The sequence below is a fragment of the Passer domesticus genome, chromosome 9 (genome assembly GCF_036417665.1).
Source record: "Passer domesticus isolate bPasDom1 chromosome 9, bPasDom1.hap1, whole genome shotgun sequence".
NCBI lineage: Eukaryota > Metazoa > Chordata > Aves > Passeriformes > Passeridae > Passer > Passer domesticus.
The window spans coordinates 28,767,130-28,786,587 of NC_087482.1; the positions used below are offsets into that span (position 1 = coordinate 28,767,130).

The window sequence follows — 19,458 nt, forward strand, 5'->3', positions numbered from 1 at the left end:
CCCCTTCCAACTAACATAGCCTTTGCCTCCTTGGTTATCCAGTAAGACTGGCTCAGCAATTCTTTTCTTCTGTATCAAAACTTGCTTCCATCTCTATTCCTTCTTCAGCTTCTACATTCAGAAATCTTTCTGCTAAGCATTCATATCTGTAAGACTTTCTTGTCAAACTTTCATCCTTCCTAACACCCTATATTGCATTTGCTGTGGTCATTCTGTAAAAGGTGAATTTGTTTTGACCAATACTGAAATCCCCTCCCTGTTGTTTTTGCACTCTGAGATCAGTTAATGAACCATCACGACCCCGCTCGCTCCAGTGTATCCTGACACCTAGGAGGGAGAGAGGAGGCAGAGGAAGAGGGTTGAGTTGGGAAGCTGCACCCGGGGCTCTGCAGGGAACCCGGCAAGAGCTCCAAGCAGAAGGAGCCTGAAGAGCTTGGCCGGACAATCCCGAGCCGTGGACACTTTGTCCTCAGCGCCAGGAACCCGTTGGCTTCTCCAGGCCCTGGGCACTGCTCCGGTGCAGCTCCTGCGAGTTACACACAGACACAGAGCTACCTGCTCTGTCTCAGCCCTCTTCAGCACTGGACAGCAGGACACAGTAACATGTTGTCTTCAGTACATGATCTAATTATTAAAAGTCCTGCAGAGAAGCAGCCCACATTCAAAGTATACTGGCAAAAAAACCCAAACCCTGGTGCAAACCTTGAATTGACTCTAGAACCGTGTTCCTGCTCAGAAACACCGGCTAACGCTTTAGGCCAATGCTTTTTCCTGCTAGATCTTTGAAAGGATTTCAAAAGTTTTGTTGTTTGCAACTTCTTCAAGCAACAAATAGGAAACATTTCTGATCTCTAAAAGAAGATTTATTGGTTTGTTTTCACTTTCCTTTTGGAATCCTTACGCTTCACCTGGCATTCCAGAAAATCATGAAAATCCAACATAATATTAGGGGAAGTTCCTGAATTCAGTGTTTGTCGCAAAGCCTTCCTTTGCATACACACGAGGAACTGGTCCTGTACCATAAGGAGAGGCGGTGCTTTCCCTGACTGGACATCACAAGATGACGTTATACACTCCACTGTGCTGAAACACTTCTGTTGCCTGGTAATTACAAAGCCTCAAGCTCTTCTAGAGGCTTTCCCTGGTGCAAGTTCATGAGGTCCCTCTCTGCTCAACTCTCGAGCCTGTCCAGCTCTCACGGAAGAGCAGCACAGCCTTGTGGAGCATCAGCCCCTGCTCCCGGTTCTGTCCCATCAGCAAACGTGCTGAGGGAGTGATCCGTCCCTTCTGCCAGGTCACTGGGGAATTGAACTGGTTTAGGACAAATTAGGGAAAATATCTCCAAAGGAGCCCCTTATAGGAAACAAAACCCTCCGCACCTTCCCCCCTCCCCACCACTGGGTTCGGGAAGAATTTCTTCAGAGGGGAAGTGGAAAAAGCTTGTTTATTAAAGAACAACAAAAAAAACACTCCCAGCACAAGAGAAATAGCCCGAGATGGCAACAGATGTTTCACCAGTCCAAGGGGTCGAGCCGTTTCTCTCTTCGCTGCGGAGGGTACGAAGCTTCTCTTGCAGACCCCGGACAGAGCCCCTTGCCCGGTGCCGGTCCGATATCTTCGAGGGGGAAAGGGGGGGGGGGGGGGGAAGGGGAAGGAAGGGAACAACAGAAACCGGGGAAAGGGGGAAAAAAAAAAAAAAATGGCGAAAAAAACAAGTGAGCTAAAAAAGCAAGAAAAAAAGAAAGAGAAGCAAAGCTAGAAGAGCAAGGAAGCAGCCAGCCGGCCAAGCAAGCATGCAAAAAGCCCAGCCCCAAGGCAGGGGGGGGGGGGGAAGGACAAAAACGATAGACACAACAAACGGAGCAGGGGACAGAAACCACGATTTGGGATAATAAGCATGAAAATGTCCTGTCCCCACGACATTCCACCCCTTATCCCATATCGTGAACATGTTATTGAACAACGTAAACTTTCTTCTCACTTGCTCCAACCTTCCACACTTACACGTTTTCTTTCATTCTTACTTGCTCAGACCTTCGACACTTTCATATTTCCTTCTGTTTCATGTCTGTATGATCTAATGTACAGACAATGGTGGTCACGCTTAACAAACAATGATATCATCCCACAATCAGATCTCCCTGAGGTACGCAACGGGTTGTCCCATCTTTCTGCATTATCCACCAGGTATAACCTGGTCCTTGAGCAAAGACAATCCCACGAATGGGTTTGCCTGTACTCGAGGCAGGATTAATCCATACTGTCTTCCCCAACAAACCTCTGACATGGGCCACTGGGACTTTATCTCCATCTACTATATTGAGGGACTCAGACTGGGCAGGACCTGCTCGGTTGGTGGAACCTCGAGTGTTAACTAACCAGGTGGCCCTGGCTAAATGCTGCTCCCAGTTCTTGAGAGACCCCCCACCCAATGCCTTCAAGGTGGTCTTTAACAATCCATTGCATCTCTCCACTTTACCTGCAGCTGGTGCATGGTAGGGGATGTGGTATACCCACTCAATGCCATGTTCCCTAGCCCAGGTGTTAATAAGATTATTTTTAAAATGAGTCCCATTGTCTGACTCAATCCTCTCAGGGGTACCATGCCTCCAAAGGACCTGCTTTTCAAGGCCCAGGATGGTGTTACGGGCGGTAGCATGAGACACAGGGTAGGTTTCCAACCATCCTGTGGTGGCTTCTACCATTGTGAGCACGTAGTGCTTGCCTTGGCGGGTTTGAGGCAGTGTGATGTAATCAATCTGCCAGGCCTCCCCATACTTGTATTTGGACCACCGCCCACCGTACCATAGGGGCTTCACTCGCTTGGCCTGTTTGATGGCAGCACACGTCTCACAGTCATGGATAACCTGAGAAACACTGTCCATGGTTAAATCCACCCCTCGGTCTCGTGCCCACTTGTAGGTGGCATCTCTACCCTGATGGCCTGAGGCATCATGGGCCCATCGAGCTAGGAATAACTCTCCCTTGTGTTCCCAATCTAGGTCTATCTTTGACACCCCTATCCTTGCAGCCTGATCTACCTGATGATTGTTTTGCTGCTCTTCATTAGCTCTGCTTCTGGGGACATGGGCATCAACGTGGCGAACCTTCACAGGTAGTTTCTCTAACCTGGTGGCAATATCTTTCCATTCTTCAGCAGCCCAAATTGGCTTTCCTCTACGCTGCCAGTTAGCCCCTTTCCATCTCTCCAGCCAGCCCCACAGTGCATTGGCTACCATCCACGAATCAGTGTAGAGGTAGAGCTTTGGCCACTTCTCTCTTTCAGCAATGTCCAGAGCCAGCTGAACGGCCTTAAGTTCAGCGAGTTGGCTCGATCCACCCTCTCCTTCAGTGGCTTCTGCGACCTGTCGTGTGGGGCTCCATACAGCTGCTTTCCACTTCCGTTTCATTCCCACAATGCGGCAAGAACCATCAGTAAAAAGAGCATACCGTGTTTCTTCTGCCGGCAGTTGGTTGTATGGTGGTGCTTCTTCCGCTCGTGTCACTTCTTGTTCTTCTTCATCAGCGAGACCAAAATTCTCACCTTCAGGCCAGTTTGTAATTACTTCCAGAATCCCAGGTCGATTCAGGTTTCCAATACGGGCGCGCTGTGTGATGAGAGCAATCCACTTGCTCCATGTTGCACTGGTGGCATGGTGGGTAGAGGGAGTCTTTCCTCTGAACATCCACCCCAGCACTGGTAGTCGGGGTGCCAGGAGGAGTTGTGCCTCCGTGCCAATCACCTCCGAGGCGGCTTGGACTCCTTCATAGGCTGCCAAAATTTCCTTCTCTGTAGGAGAGTAGCTGGCTTCAGACCCTCTATAGCTTCGACTCCAGAATCCTAATGGTCGGCCTCGAGTCTCACCAGGCACCTTCTGCCAAAGGCTCCAGGACAAACCATGGTTCCCGGCTGCAGTGTAGAGCACGTTCTTCACATCTGGTCCTGTCCTGACTGGGCCAAGGGCTACAGCATGAGCAATCTCCTGCTTGATCTGGGCAAAGGCTTGCTGCTGTTCAGGGCCCCAGTGGAAATCGTTCTTCTTGCGGGTGATCAGGTAGAGAGGGCTCACAATCTGGCTATACTCCGGAATGTGCATTCTCCAAAACCCTATGGCGCCTAGGAAAGCTTGTGTTTCCTTTTTGCTGGTTGGTGGGGACATAGCTGTGATCTTATTGATGACATCGGTGGGAATCTGACGCCGTCCATCTTGCCACTTCACTCCAAGGAACTGGATCTCTCGAGCAGGTCCCTTGACTTTGCTCTTCTTGATGGCAAAGCCGGCTTTCAGGAGAATCTGGATTATTTTCTCTCCTTTCTCAAACACTTCTGTTGCCGTTTTCCCCCACACAATGATATCATCGATGTATTGCAGATGTTCTGGAGCCTCACCCTCCTCTAATGCAGTTTGGATCAGTCCATGGCAGATAGTGGGACTGTGTTTCCACCCCTGGGGCAGTCGGTTCCAGGTGTACTGCATGCCCCTCCAGGTGAAAGCAAACTGAGGCCTGCATTCTGCTGCCAGAGGAATGGAGAAAAATGCATTAGCAATATCAATAGTGGCATACCACTTCGCTGCCTTGGACTCCAGCTCGTACTGGAGTTCCAGCATGTCCGGCACAGCAGCGCTCAGTGGTGGTGTCACTTCATTCAAGGCACGATAGTCCACCGTCAATCTCCATTCCCCTTCAGATTTACGCACAGGCCAGATGGGGCTGTTGAAGGGTGAGTGGGTTTTGCTAACCACCCCTTGGCTCTCCAGCTCACGAATCATTTTGTGGATGGGGATCACGGCATCTCGATTCGTTCTATACTGCCGGCGATGCACTGTCGAGGTCGCAATTGGCACGAGCTGCTCTTCTACCCTCAGGAGTCCTACTGCAGATGGGTTTTCTGTCAGTCCAGGCAAGGTGTTCAATTGCTTAACATTCTCTGCCTCTACAGCAGCTATGCCAAAAGCCCATCTGAGTCCCTTTGGGTCTTTGTAATAACCGTTCCGGAGGAAGTCTATGCCCAGAATACATGGAGCCCCTGGGCCAGTCACAATGGGATGTTTCTTCCACTCCTTCCCAGTCAGGCTCACCTCAGCTTCCACCAGGGTCAGTTGTTGTGATCCCCCTGTCACACCAGCAATGGAAACAGGTTCGGCCCCCACATGTCCCGATGGTATTAGAGTACACTGTGAACCAGTATCCACTAAAGCGTCATATTTTTGTGGTTCTGATGTGCCAGGCCATCGGATCCACACCGTCCAAAAGATACGGTTTTCCCATGCCTCTACCTGGCTAGAGGCAGGGCCCCTCTACGCCTGTTTATCCTTCTTTCCTGGGGCATATGTCTTGGAGGTTCCCTCAAGGGGATCAGACATGTCATCATCATCATCATACCTGGCTGTTCGGCTACGGGCAACTGGGGCTGCTTTCCTTTTCTTACCTTCCTTCAATTCACGCACTCGTTGTGCCAGAGCAGCAGTAGGCTTCCCATCCCATTTCCTCATGTTTTCTCCAGACTCACGTAAGAAGAACCACAACTCAGCTCGTGGGGTGTACCTTCTCTCCCCAACAAGGGAACGTCTGCGTTGGGTACCAGGGCCTCTAATTTGTACAGCTGAAATTTGGAGGAGGTCTTCCTTAATCTCTTCCCTGAGTTTCTTGCTGCTTTCCTCTATTTTGTCTTCTAGTTCCTGCAGTCGTGTTTCCACAGCTGCAATTCTGGCATGAGTCGGGCCATGTACAGCATCCGCATATGCCCGAAGTTTCTTCGCCATATCGAGTACAGTCTCATATACCTCCTCCCGCTTCATTATTGCTAGAGCAGAAGCGTATTCAGGTGGCCCAAGTCGCACCAGTTTCCTCCACATTACAGATGTGCATGGTACAAAGTCCGGATTCCTAGTTGTTACATCGTCTGAAAAAATGATCTCCACCACTGCCATCTTCCTCAGGCGTTGGATCCCCTGTTCTATGGTCTTCCATCGTGTCTGCTGAACATAGAGGTCATCGGCACACAGATATCTCTGTGCCACGCTGTCCAGGACCCGTTCCCAGAGGCTGTGAGGGCTAGCCCCCCTCATCATGCCTTGGTCGATGATGGGATCATGTGACAGGGATCCCAAATGCCTCGCTTCAGTGCCATCCAGAATGGTAGCCTCCCCTGCCGCATCCCAAAGGCGGACCAGCCAACTAATTATAGATTCGTCGGGCTGTCGCCGATAATCCTTCCTTAGGCCTCGAAGGTCCTTCAGGGAGAAGGAATCAATAGTGGCCTCTGATCTTGTGCCAGTTGCTCTGACTCCTGATTTTATGTCAGGAGGTGTTGAGGGTCCTTCTCCTGCATCGTAATCATCATCATCCTCCACTGGTCGGTCAGTCTTATCTGTACACTTTCCACTTCTTGTACTAGTAGCAACAGCCCTTGGCTGAGGCTCACTGTCTGATTTAACTGCTGGCTTCGAGCCTGGGGTGTTAGCTGCAGCCTGAGTAACTGGGATAGCTGCTGATTTATCTCCCTGCCCCCCTGCCTCTGTCTGCTGCCCTACAGTATCTAGCAGGGTACGATAAGCATATGCCAGGGCCCAGCTCACTGCAAGGATCCTTTTCTCCTTAGGGTTATCCTGGCATTTCCCTTTCAGGTACTTCGCCACCTCAGCCGGGTTCTGAATTTGTTCAGATGGAAAGTCCCAGTCTACCGGATCAGAAAACTCCTTTAAAATTTGGCCCATATCCTCCCATTTCCCACACCACTCAGGACTTTTTACCCTTGGTTGTACCCCTAAATCAGGGGTCTCACCAGCCCCTCTAGAAATTTCAGCCTTCATCTTATATAAACTGTAGACAGTATAGAGCAAGGTTGTTAAATTAAATAACAGAAAGATGGTGTCCTTGGCAGTCAGGGAGAAGTGATCATTTTCTAATAGAAATGTAAACAATTCGGAGGAGGAAAAGGAAAACAAAGGCTGAATAACCTCCTCCCCCATAACAAATTTAACACACAGCCGCAACCACGAATTATACATTCCTGGAACCGATAACAGCATTTTTATAAGCCCCTTGCAAAATATCACACCCAAGCCCAGCCCGATGAATATTCTGGTTAGTGCCCCTCTGCTACAAAAGCTACGTATTAGGGACAATACCGGAGCTATTTCTGGATAAGACAATAACCCCAGTGACCATAAAGCTATGAAAACTTCAAAGAACCCTAATGACCAGAGATAGAGGCAGGCTTTCACTCCAAATGACATTACAACTTTAAAAGGAGACATACCAATATTCCCACAAACAGTTAAAGCCAAAAAATATTATTAGAGTAAAGCTTTTTCCACTTTGTCCTTTTCCCCGTACGGGCCACCAAATTATTTGAACTGGTTTAGGACAAATTAGGGAAAATATCTCCAAAGGAGCCCCTTATAGGAAACAAAACCCTCCGCACCTTCTCCCCTCCCCACCACTGGGTTCGGGAAGAATTTCTTCAGAGGGGAAGTGGAAAAAGCTTGTTTATTAAAGAACAACAAAAAAAACACTCCCAGCACAAGAGAAATAGCCCGAGATGGCAACAGATGTTTCACCAGTCCAAGGGGTCGAGCCGTTTCTCTCTTCGCTGCGGAGGGTACGAAGCTTCTCTTGCAGACCCCGGACAGAGCCCCTTGCCCGGTGCCGGTCCGATATCTTCGGGGGGGAAAGGGGGGGGGGGGGGGGAAGGGGAAGGAAGGGAACAACAGAAACCAGGGAAAGGGGGAAAAAAAAAAAAATGGCGAAAAAAACAAGCGAGCTAAAAAAGCAAGAAAAAAAGAAAGAGAAGCAAAGCTAGAAGAGCAAGCAAGCAGCCAGCCGGCCAAGCAAGCATGCAAAAAGCCCAGCCCCAAGGCAGGGGGGGGGGGGGGGAAGGACAAAAACGATAGACACAACAAACGGAGCAGGGGACAGAAACCACGATTTGGGATAATAAGCATGAAAATGTCCTGTCCCCACGACAGGAATAAGGCCAACAAGGCTGGCCCCAGCACGGCCCCCTGAGCTCACAGCTACCTGAGTTTGCAGCTCCACTGTGCACTTCTCTACCCCACTGTCCCTGAGCTGCCTCAGGAGTGCCACAAGGGAGGCAGGGACAAAGGCTTGCTGAAGTCCCAGCTGACAAGGGCCACTGCTCTGCCCTCACAAACCCAGCTAGTCACTGCAGCAGCAGAGGTGGCTATCAGATTGGTCAAGCATGGTTTCCATTTCCTGTTATCCCACAGGCTTAGAGATGACATCCAAGAGGAGCTGTTCTTGTCACCTTTCTGAAAATGGAGCTGAGGCTGATGGGCCTGCAGTTTCCTGGCTCCTTCTTGGTGTCCTTTTGGAAGACGACAGTGATGTCGGCCTTCCTCCACTGCTCATGCCTGTCTCTGGGGGTATCACCTTCCCTGATCTGCTGGCAGAGCGCCCTGCGCCAGAGGCAGGAGCAGAGATTTCCCTTGGCCCCAAGAGAGAAGGCCGAGCTCAGGCCGTGTCTCAGTGCGACCTGACAACGGCAGGAGAAGGTAGGGCAGGGACGTGGCTGCCCAGGGACCACAGGGGCCCCACATCTCGGGGCTCTGGGCCTGTGCTGCAGGCTCACCTGCCTCTCCTTTCCCAGAATCAGCGGAGGAACATCCAGAGGAGACTGGGCTGTTCCTCGACGTGACTGACGGGAGGAGAAGGCAGACAGGAGGAGGGCACACGCAGGGCTGAGCAGGGAGTAGTGCCCTCGTGGCTCAGGGCCTGTTCTGCCAACTCCTCACACACTCTGCTTTCTCCAGCAGAGAGAGAGAGGACCAACACCTGGAGCAGACCTTGGCATTCCTGGGCAGCGTCTCACAGCTGACAGTTGCCATGACTGACATGAAGCAGGATTGCCCTGGTGCCAGGGAGCCAGGTGAGGGCAAAGCAGGCCTGGCACAGCCTGGCCCAGGGGCTCTTGTGGCAGGCAGTGTGGGGCCCAGAGCAGAGGCAGGGGGAGGCAGGAGCTGCTCAGCCATGCCAGGGCTGGGAGCCTCCCTCCTCCCCGTGTGGGGCCCAGCTGGGCCAGGGGGCAGCTCCTGGGACAGCCGTGCCCGCAATGGCCCCTGCTCTGCAAGGCCTCCAGCCCTGCCCCTCAGGCAGGCAGGCAGGCAGGCAGGCAGGGACAGAGCAGCCCTCGGGGCCGAGGCTGCTGCAGGCTAAGAGCCCCGCAGAGGTGCTCATGCCCGCTGCCACTGGCTCTGTCCCCTGCAGCATGCATGCTGTGTCACCGTGTGGAGGCTGAGCCCTGTGCTTCCCCAGGCCCTGGCAACTGCTCCTGTGCCGCTCCGGCCCTGCCCAGGGCACCCACGGGCGCTGCTCTGGCCTCACAGCGGCCAGAACCAGCTGGGGCTGTGACAGCTCTGCTGCTCTGGGAACGGCTCTGGGGCAAAGCACCTGCCTGTCCCTGGGCTGGGGGCAGTGCCCAGGCTGGCCTTGGCAGAGCCCATCCGCCCCTGGAGGGCTGGGGGCACCGCTCTGCTCTGGCCCGGCCCGGGCCTGGGCCACCCTTGACATTCCTGCTGCCCTTACAGCCACCAGGCCTGAGCCCGAACTCAATGACCCCAGCCTGGCCAGTCAGAACTGGAGCCTCCCTGATGTTGCCAGGACTCGAGAGCCTCAGCCCCAGCTCCAAAACACTGCCTAACAGGGACTGTCAACACATTCTCTTGTTGGACCATTGAAAGGATTTTGAAAGTCCCATTGCTTGGCAGCCCCTTCAAGGAACAAACGTGACCCACTTCTAATCAGTAAAAGGTTTATTGGTTTGCTTGCACTTTCCATTTGGTATCCTTATGCTTCCTTTGGCGTTCCAGAATATCATGAAAATCTAACAAAGTCTTCGGAGAAGTTTCCTATTCCACTATTAAGAGAAGTCTCTAAATTCTCTCTATCTCTTAAATACATTCCTTACAGATAGTTAAGGTGCTGCTCCTGTAAAATACAGAGATGCCGTGCTTTACATTACTGGACAATACAACAGGGCGTTATACACAGCGGTAGACTAAAAAGCTTTTGTTTCCTGGTCAGTAAAAAGTTTCAAGCTCTTCTTGAGGTCCCAAATTAATTTGGCATGCACATTCATACCTGCATTCCCTCCCCATGCTCAGCTTTCGCCTAGAGCTACCAGGGAACAGACGTTCCATACTCACCTCTAGCAATAATCTAAGTCTCTCTTCCTAACCCTCTTTCTCTTCACTGAGCTCTAGTAATCTACAAAATAACTTTGGCTCCTGTGCACAAAACAAACAACCAATTAATAGGGTTAAACACTTCTGACTGTGCTGCTGCTTCTAACAATCATGAACAGGGCAGTAAGAAAGTCAGAAATCAATTCTCCTCATCCTTCTTGTTCTCCTGCCCCCCGCCACACCTTGGCTCCAACAGAAATGCTCCCTGCTGCAGCCTGGTGTACTAAGAACAATGAAAGGCAGCAGCAGTTCTCCTCAACATGCTGCAATCTAAATTGCAGAGAAATAGCAGCCGTTCCCTTAGAAGCTCAGCACCAGGACCCTGCATCTTCCCCAGCATTGAGGCCTGCTGAGGACTGAGCTCTCCGTTTCAACACACCCTGTAAATCAGACAGGCGGGGAGATTGCAGGCCGGTAACTGCATGAACACAGCAGTACCTTGCCTCAGAGTTATCTAATCAGTCTCAAGAAAGGCACAGCCTTTGAGCCTTTTGTAGAATATATAGTCTTAAGATTTTATATTCTACAAAATATAACAAGCAATTGTTCTGGAGGCCTGTGCAGGTTTTGGGGACTGTGTATGTTCCCTTTTGTTGTTGTTTGCTTTGTTTCTAAACACCAAATTCACTGGATTCAGAAGAGAAAGCCCCAGATTCATGAGGACAAAGAACCACAGGCACATACAAGCCAAACTCAACATTCCTGATGGTAACACCCGAAAGAATGGCAGGAAAAAGTTCAAGATGCTACACATACCCGAAAGGATCCAAACTGTCTAGGTAACCTGTCAAGTGACTAAGTTTTTGATAAGCTCTAAAATTCCAGGTTCCTATTAGCCAAATATCTGAAAGAAAAGTAAGCCAGAAATCTGCTTGACCTCTATTTTACCAGGACTTGCTCATGGGATTCCACCACTATTTTGGCCACAAGTAAGGGTGGCAAATTTTGCTAGAAAACATTCATAACTAGTGCAGGAAAGGTTCAGAAGGGAAAGAAATCCAAAAGGGGGTGGAGAAATTCTGTCCTACTTCTTAGGCGTTCATCATTGTCGGAGAAGAAGCAAACTCTAGCACTTTCTGTGTGCGTAGTAAAGAAAGAAACCTAGACAATTACAAAGGGATTTTAGCATCCTAAATTGTACTATGAAATTCCATGCGCATGACTTGAAACTGTAGTGCTTCAGAGAAATTTTGTACATTGAAAAACTTTATTCCATAGTACCCAAATAGAGCTTTTGATTTTACAAAACCCACTTTGAAAGAGAAAACTGACTGTGTCTTTGGCTTTTGGCCAAACTCCGTTTGGAGTTGGTCAAACCCAAATGACCCGGAAAATTTCTTGTGCTCTACTTCTCCTTTTCCACATTCCACTTCACAGCAAACAGGCTGCTGGGCGTTTTGACTCTGTGCAGCACAAATGGTTTTCCAAGATGGCTTTCAGGGGCGTGCAATGTCAGTTTCCCACTTGCTGAGTCCTGCTCTTAATATTGACACAGCATCCAGCTATTATCGCCAAGGAGACAACAAAGAGCAATGGAACTTGCATTTCTCGGTCCTTTTCAATTTCTGACATCTCGGGTTCATCATCACCCTCTGAACTGCAGTCTTGGACACGTCGATCCTCTTGCCACGTGACTTGTACCGGTTTTGTTGTTCCAAGTACCTAAGGTTCTGCGATAACAGCAGCAATAGAGAAAAAAAGCCAAAACCAGATTATTCCTCTGCCGGGCAGGAAGAATTCCTCCTTGCAAGTGAAATACACTGGAAAAGACAGATTTCGGAAGGACAGAATCGTCTCCTGCCAGATTTCCTGAGCTGTATCTGTGCTTCAGGATTTTCCCCTTAGTTCTAGGCATCCCTTATGTATTTTTCAACGTTTATCATTGCATTCAGAAGACACTGAATACCTTCTGAATTCAGTACAAATGTTGGGGGCTTCTTGCTTTGTGCTGTTGCATTGGGTTTTTTAGGATTTTGGATAACTTCACAACATTTCTTTTCCCTCCTACACGACTAGGACTCGATCTAATGTTGTTTCATCTTCATTTCATACAGCCTCATTTTATCTAGGATTGGGACACCCCAATGATCATGTGCCGTTCAGTTTCCTTTTTCTAAAGGTCCAAGAATAGAATTCAGTAACAAACAGAATGCTCATGGACCTTGGGGTCAGCTCCAGGATTTTGCTTTTCCCTCTACATTAACACACATTTCCTTTAAAATCTTGTCAGGTTCTAGGAAACTTGATATGACTGGTATGTTACCTTTTGCCCTCTTTGAGGAATTCAGGGCATGACAACAAGTTTTTCCACCACTCTGCAAAGTACCCAATGCCTTCTCGAAGCATGCCTTCCCGAATTCCTGAAACAAAAGCATCAGGTACCTCTCATGAATCTGCCTCAGCCTTGGCAAGCTGAAATGAAGATCAAAATGCTGCTGCCTAATTCCTGACTTCTGCTGCAGAAAATCCCCTGGATCCTGACCTTCTTTACACCCTACTGCTCTGCAGTGCCTGCCAGAAGCTCTTCCTTAGCAATGGCACTGTTCGAAGGGTTCTGCTCTTACCTTCTTTGATGCCCAACTCCTCTGTGTCTCCAAAGAAGGAAAACTTGAAAGCACTCCACTCCTGAGCTGCATCCGTCTCAGGCAAAGGTCCCAAATGGTCACCTGGGCCAGAGTCCTGTGCGTCCTCTTTGTCCCAGGGTATTTCCACACTCTTTTCTGCTTTGTTCTTTGAAGGTCCAATCAAGTCTTTCAAGTCAGCAGCAACATTGGAATTGTTTTCTTCAGACACTTGAGACAGTGTTTCGCTCTCTACTTTCTTCTTCCTTTTGGCTTTCCCGAAAGGAGATTGCTCAAGGATAGCAACCCAGCACACATCCTCTCCAAAGACAGCTTCCCCAAGAGCCACCTTGCTCTGAATGTCTCCCTAACCGGATCCAAGCCCATTAAGGAGTGGTTCACTTTCAAGGCTAAGCAGTGGGGAAAAATCTGAGGTTGGAGTCTAAAGGCAGGAGCAAGAGTCCTTTTCCATTCGCCACATCCTTAAGGGACTTGTCACTGAATAGACGGTTACACAGAAATCAAGGTATTTAGCACAGACCTCTTTCTTGCCGGTAGAAATGTCAAGAGCTAACAGGGTTTTCTCACAGACCTGCAAATCTCAGGGGCCCTGTGCTGACCGTTCTCACCTAACTTTGGGCAGCGAGCCCAAGGACTAGAAAGAAAAGATGGCGCTACGTGCTGCTGTCGGAGGTGCCACTTGAGGCCCGACGTCGCTGGCGGGAGCGGCTGCTCCTGCGGGACGTCCCCGACGGTGTCCCCCTGCGCCTTGGACTCTCAGCACGCGCTGCTGTCCTCCTGCTGCTGTCCTGGCCACTCCTGGACTGCACAGGTGGATCCGAGGCCCGGCGCTGCAGGCGGGACCGGCTGCGTCTGGGGGACGTCTCTGACGATTTCTCCCTTTGCCTGGGCCCCTCAGCCCTCGGCCCTGTCCTGCTGCTGCTGCTGTCACGCCGACTCCTGGACCGGACACATGGACTCTGGGCCCGACCCTGCTGCCGGGAGCGGCGGTGTCTGGGGGATGTCCGTGGAGCCGTCTCCCTTTGCCTGGGTCTCTCAGCACTCGGCCCTGTCCTGCTGCTGCTCCTGTCACGCCTGGACGGGACAGGTGGACTCTGGGCCCAACTCTGCTGCCAGGAGCGGCTGTGCCTGGAGGATGTCTGTGGAGGTGTCCCCCTTTGCCTGGGCCCCTCAGCCCTCGGCCCTGTCCTGCTGCTGCTGCTGTCACGCCGACTCCTGGACCGGACACGGGGACTCTGGGCCCGACCTTGCTGCCGGGAGCGGCTGTGTCTGGGGGATGTCTGTGGAGGTGTCTCCCTTTGCTGGGGCCTCTCAGCCCTTGATGTTGTCCTGCTGCTCTTGTCACAGCGACTCCTCGATCGGACGGACTGATTTGGGTCCTGACCTTGCGGGCCAGAGCTGTTTCGCCTGCGGTCAGTCCCAGCACGTCTGGAATGGAGCCCATCCTCAGGGTCTGGGGAGCTGCTGTATGTTGGCCTTGATCTGCTGGGGCTGCTGGTGTCCAGCAAGGAAGATGGCAGTGACTGCTGTGATGCTGGCTGTTGCTGGCTGTTTTGGCTGCTGGTCTCTGGAGATGGAGACGGGGGAGCCAGCCCCGATGGCACCGGCGTACCGGAGCTTGGCCTGATGTCCTGGGATTCTGAGGAGCCATGAGCAGATTCCTGTCCTGACTGTCTGGCCAGGCTGGGGCTACTGAGCTCTGGCTCATCCCTGGAGGCTGTAAGGGCAAGCAGGAATGTCAAAGGCCTCCCAGGGCCAAGGCAGGCCAGGCCAGAGCAGTACCCCCATGCCTTCAGGAGCACACGGGCTCTGCCAAGGCCAGCCTGGGCACTGCCCCCAGCCCAGGGACACCGGGGGCTTTGACTCATACACGTTCCAAGACCAGCACAGCTGTCACACTCCCATCTGTATGTCTTGTTTCTCAGGCCAGAGCAGCGCCTGTGGGTGCCCTCAGCAGCACAGGAGGAGCACAGGAGCAATTGCCAGGGCCTGGGGAGGCAAAGAGACTTATGGCACTGAGGACAAAGTGTCCCAGCACGTGGTTGTCTGGCCAAGCTCTTGCAAGTTCTTGCCTCTTTCAGCCCTTGCTGAGATATGGTTTCCCTGCAGAGCCCCAGGTGCAGCTTCCTAACTCACCCCTGTTGCTCTGCCTCCTCCCTGCCTCCAGGGTAAAGGCATTCCCTGGCATTGCACATGCTGTGTCTCTCTCCAAGATAAGCAAAGGCATTGTTCTCCTCCCACGTTGGATGTCTGATGCAGAAAGGAAAACCTGATGAGTTTCTGCTGCCCTCCCCTCATGGAGCTCCAGGGTGTCCCTGCTTTTCCTCCAGCGCTTTTCCAAGTTGTGGGTGAAGCTGAAGCCCAGAGTCATGGGACAGGGCAGGGCCAGGACTGCTGGGGCAGGGCCTGGCACAACACAGCACGTGCACCCTCCTGTCTTGTGAGCCAGGCAGAAGGACACCAACCTGAAGGGGATTCGGATCCCCATGATGAACATTTCAACAGAGAAGTCCTCACTGTCTCTGCACAGGGGACAGCAGAAGTATAAAAGACCAGCGCACATGGCCTGTCCCTGCAGGGCAAACACATGCAGTGTGAGCCAGGCCCAGGTGCTGCTGAGCACCTGCTGCGCCCCAGGGCTGAGGGGAGGGATCCGACCTGGATGCAGTCCCTGTGGAACCAGGCTCTTTTGCACTTTGGGCACACCATGGTATTGAAGGTCTTCCTATCCTCCACAGGCTCCATGCAGATGGGGCAATCGGTGCCCGGCTCTGGAGTCGCCCGCACCTCCTGCACTGGACGGTGCTCAGGGCAATAGGAGCTGGGAGAAAAATGGATGAGCACAGTGAGAAGTGCTGGATCCCTGGCCAGTGGTGGCCAGAAGCGGAGAGGAGGTACCTGTATGGAGTGATGTACTGATTGACACAGCCGCCCTCCTTGGCACAGGGCAGGTGGAACCATCTCTCGCAGTCCTCCTTGCAGCACATGATGGTTGACCCGCTCTGGCCACAGACGCAGCAGCGCTGGAAAGAGCCAAGCAGCCCCATCAGCAGCAGCCTCGGGGCCTCCCCTGGCAGCCCCGCGGCTCCGGGCAGGGCGCAGGATGTGGCCACTGCTGGGTCCCAGCCCACAGAGCTGCCTTGGGGAGGAGGGAGGAGGCTCCTGTGCCAGAGCCTCTGTGCCAGAGCTGCTGGGAGCCAGACTTTGTCCCAGAGCTGGCTGTTGGGCCAGCCTTGCTTTGCTGCAGCCTGGGCTAAGCTATGGCAAACCTCGCCTGGCACAAATCTCCCTGCTCTTGTCAGGCTCTCACCTTGTGTGCCGCCCGCCACACTGCAATTTGGATATCTCGAGCCAGAAAGCCCATGAGTCCAACATGATCCCCCTCTTGGCGAAAAAGCAGAGTGGCGAAAAACTGCAGCAAAGGGGAGGAGCTGATGAGGAGAGAGTGGCAGGAACTGCCCATTGCAGTGGTGGAGGGAGCACCTGCAGCCACCCACCAGGCAAAAGACGTGGGCACAGAGCCCTCCCTTCTCCACTTTGTCACCGCAGGTGTCCGGGTCAGCCTCCACACGGCGACACAGCATGCATGCTGCAGGGGACAGAGCCAGTGGCAGCGGGCATGAGCACCTCTGCGGGGCTCTTAGCCTGCAGCAGCATCGGCCCCGAGGGCTGCTCTGTCCCTGCCTGCCTGCCTGCCTGCCTGAGGGGCAGGGCTGGAGGCCTTGCAGAGCAGGGGCCATTGCGGGCACGGCTGTCCCAGGAGCTGCCCCCTGGCCCAGCTGGGCCCCACACAGGGAGGAGGGAGGCTCCCAGCCCCGGCATGGCTGAGCAGCTCCTGCCTCCCCCTGCCTCTGCTCTGGGCCCCACACTGCCTGCCACAAGAGCCCCTGGGCCAGGCTGTGCCAGGCCTGCTTTGCCCTCACCTGGCTCCCTGGCACCAGGGCCCTCCTGCTTCCTGTCAGTCATGGCAACTGTCAGCTGTGAGTCGCTGTCCAGGAATGCTACGGTCTGCTCCAGGTGTTTGTCCTCTCTCTCTGCTGGAGAAAGCAGAGTGTGTGAGGAGTTGGCAGAACAGGCCCAGAGCCACGAGGCCACTACTCCCTGCTCAGCCCTGCGTGAGTCCTGCTCCTGTCTGCCTTCTCCACCCGTTGGTCAGGTTGAGGAGCACCGCAGTCTCCTCTGGATATTCCTCCTCTGATTCTGGGAAAGGAGAGGCAGGTGAGCCTGCAGCACTGGCCCAGAGCCCCGAGATGTGGGGGCCCTGTTGTTCCTGGGCAGCCACGTCCCTGCCCTACCTTCTCCTGCCGTTGTCAGGTTGCACTGACACACCGCCTGAGCCCAGCCTTCCCTTTTGGGGCCGTGCTTGCATGGGTCACAATGGCCACTCTGACATCAGCATCGTGCAACCCCAGTTGGGGCAGCCATGGCTTCAGGTCCCTGGCAACCACTTGTGGAAGCCCCCTTGGGAACCGAGGCTCTGAGATGGCTCCGAGCCTTTGGTCAGCAGGGACCCAGGGTCAGGACTCCTGCAGCAAGTGCACGGTCAAATGCCAGGCCCTGGTGCAGCCATCCAGGGTGGTACTGTAGGCAGGAAGCTGCTGTTCAGGCACTGCCACTGCAGGGCTCTGGCCCTGGCCATGGGAAATGTCTGCTCCTGCCCCTGGCAGTCGGTTGCCCAGATAGCCGGTGCAGAGTCTCCTGCACTGCAGAGATTCAAACCCTCCTCTGGGTGATCCAACTTTTTCCTGCACCTGTCTGGAGAAAACTAAGATGAACATGACTTGATCCCGCTGCTGATTACCACTGGGAACAGGAGATATACCTGGAGACCACCACAGCTGCCTCCACACCTCACTTATCCTCTCATCCATCAATTAACAACTTTGACATTGCTTATAAATGGAAAAGTTAGCATTAAGCTTCTTTAGAAGCATCATCTTTTACACTGGCTCAGTGGAAACACAGAAAACTCCATGAGAATTTTCAGTGTACATCTGACAGGAGAGCTTGCAACAGTCCTCGACTCAGAAGTCAAATGCAGGAGGATGCTTTTCCCCCAGGAAAGGAACTTTTCCAGTTTGGCCCATGCATTCCTACTAGCAAAAATATTTTTAAAAAATCAAGAAGAGAAGCACAAACAATTCTTGTCGACTTTTATCATTCATGTCTCTGCAAACATGCTCCTGGAAATCCAGGTCCATGACTCCTAGAACAATCAGCGGCATCCTGGGGAAACAGGGCAAGGGCTGACAAGCAGGGACACCCTGCACCTGCCTGATGCTGGGGCAGCAGGAGTTCATGCACTTTCCTGTCTCCATGGGAGAGCCACCTTGGGCGGAAGGCGATGCCTTCACTGATCTAGGAGGGAGGCAGAGCCGGTGCAATGCCAGGGAATGCCTTTAGCCAGTGAAAGAGACGCTCCAAAGTTTCCCTCATTTTGCCTCACGACCATCGCCAGAACAGAGACCGGGACCACTGAAGACCCTGACTGGAGGTCTGGCCTGGCTGAGGTGGATGCTTGCCAAGGGATTGTTTGCAGCTGGGTCTGCACTGCAGCCACGGTTTACTGCTTCCAGCAGGGCCTGCCAAGGAGCGACTCGCCCCCTATGCTTGCGCCTGCTTGGCAGCAATGGCCCATGAATTTCCCCACCTGTCGGCCAAATGAACTTTCAGGGGTAACTTTGGTGGTCCCCCATGGAAAACCTTTCATCTGTTTCACTATCACTGTGACAAAGGGAGATTGAAGCCCCCTCCCAAGGACTGAGACTGACATCCCTATTATCCTACACGTGGCAGGAGGGGCTGGCCTGGTCAAAGCAAGATGCTTGCCCAGGTGTGGTCGTTGGACCAAGAAAACAACGGCTCTCGCTCACTGCTGAGAACATGGACTGTCTGCACCCGTTCTCAGTACCCGTTCTCCCTCAACGATTTCAATAGACTTAATCTTTATTGTATCTGTTTCTCCTCGGCAATTTCAAGATCTCTTTCTCCCCCTTGGCAAAAGACTATAATAGATGCCTGAGTTAACCAGGACTTTGAGATCCTTCCCGACTGGACAAGGCGAATTTCCCATTGACTGCACCACCAGGCTTTTGTCTCTACATTTGGTACTTATACACCCATTTTCTCTCTCTCTCTCTCTATCTTTCATCTCTTTTCTACTCCCTATTGTAAGAGCTGTAATGAGAGATGCGGGACTCCAGGCAGCTCTTCAAAAATGCAGTTTATTACATCCAAGACGTTAGAGCAGTCCAGGGTCGTGGGCGACAGATCCTGTGCCTACAGCTGTCAGCTGCATCTGCAGGCAGGCCTGGAGACCCTTAGTTTAGGTCACAAATGCATTATTTACTTTTCTTTGCTGAGCATCTTAATACAGTAGAACCAATCTATACCTTAACTTTTATCTTTAGCCAATCTTTACTACAATTACCATGTTCATGTTACTATTCTCCAATCACTAAAGGTTAGTACATTACAGTTTAAGCTAGAAGTTGTTTTCCAGTTTTCTTGCAGTGGAAAATTCGGAGACCTTTTTTGTACTTGCAACATTTGCTGACTTGTTTGCCTGTGCTATCTTTCTGCTTGGTAAAAACATCTTCTTGTTTGACGTGGGTTTATCCTTTGTTCTAAGTCATAAAAACCCCCTTCCAACTAACATAGCCTTTGCC

At 52.2% G+C, this 19,458-nt stretch overlaps 1 protein-coding gene and 2 long non-coding RNA genes across 3 annotated transcripts; all 3 read right to left on the reverse strand.

Moving 5' to 3' along the window:
* Positions 1 to 10,812: 10,812 nt before the first annotated feature.
* On the reverse strand, positions 10,813 to 13,456 carry LOC135307320 (uncharacterized). Its single transcript, XR_010368024.1, has 3 exons — positions 12,773 to 13,456; positions 12,472 to 12,568; positions 10,813 to 11,878 (listed from the first exon to the last, which is right to left on the reverse strand). It is a non-coding gene; the product is annotated as an uncharacterized LOC135307320 (long non-coding RNA).
* Positions 13,457 to 14,912: 1,456 nt separating this feature from the next.
* LOC135307439 (PHD finger protein 7-like) lies at positions 14,913 to 15,800 on the reverse strand. The gene is made up of 4 exons (XM_064431876.1): positions 15,689 to 15,800; positions 15,449 to 15,611; positions 15,256 to 15,362; positions 14,913 to 15,040 (listed from the first exon to the last, which is right to left on the reverse strand). Exons 1-4 carry the CDS (start codon positions 15,775 to 15,777, stop codon positions 14,923 to 14,925), a joined length of 477 nt encoding a protein of 158 aa, XP_064287946.1. The 5' UTR covers positions 15,778 to 15,800; the 3' UTR covers positions 14,913 to 14,922.
* A 510-nt stretch (positions 15,801 to 16,310) lies between these two features.
* On the reverse strand, positions 16,311 to 17,155 carry LOC135307321 (uncharacterized). Its single transcript, XR_010368025.1, has 3 exons — positions 17,086 to 17,155; positions 16,714 to 16,990; positions 16,311 to 16,379 (listed from the first exon to the last, which is right to left on the reverse strand). It is a non-coding gene; the product is annotated as an uncharacterized LOC135307321 (long non-coding RNA).
* Between the last annotated feature and the right edge of the window lie 2,303 nt (positions 17,156 to 19,458).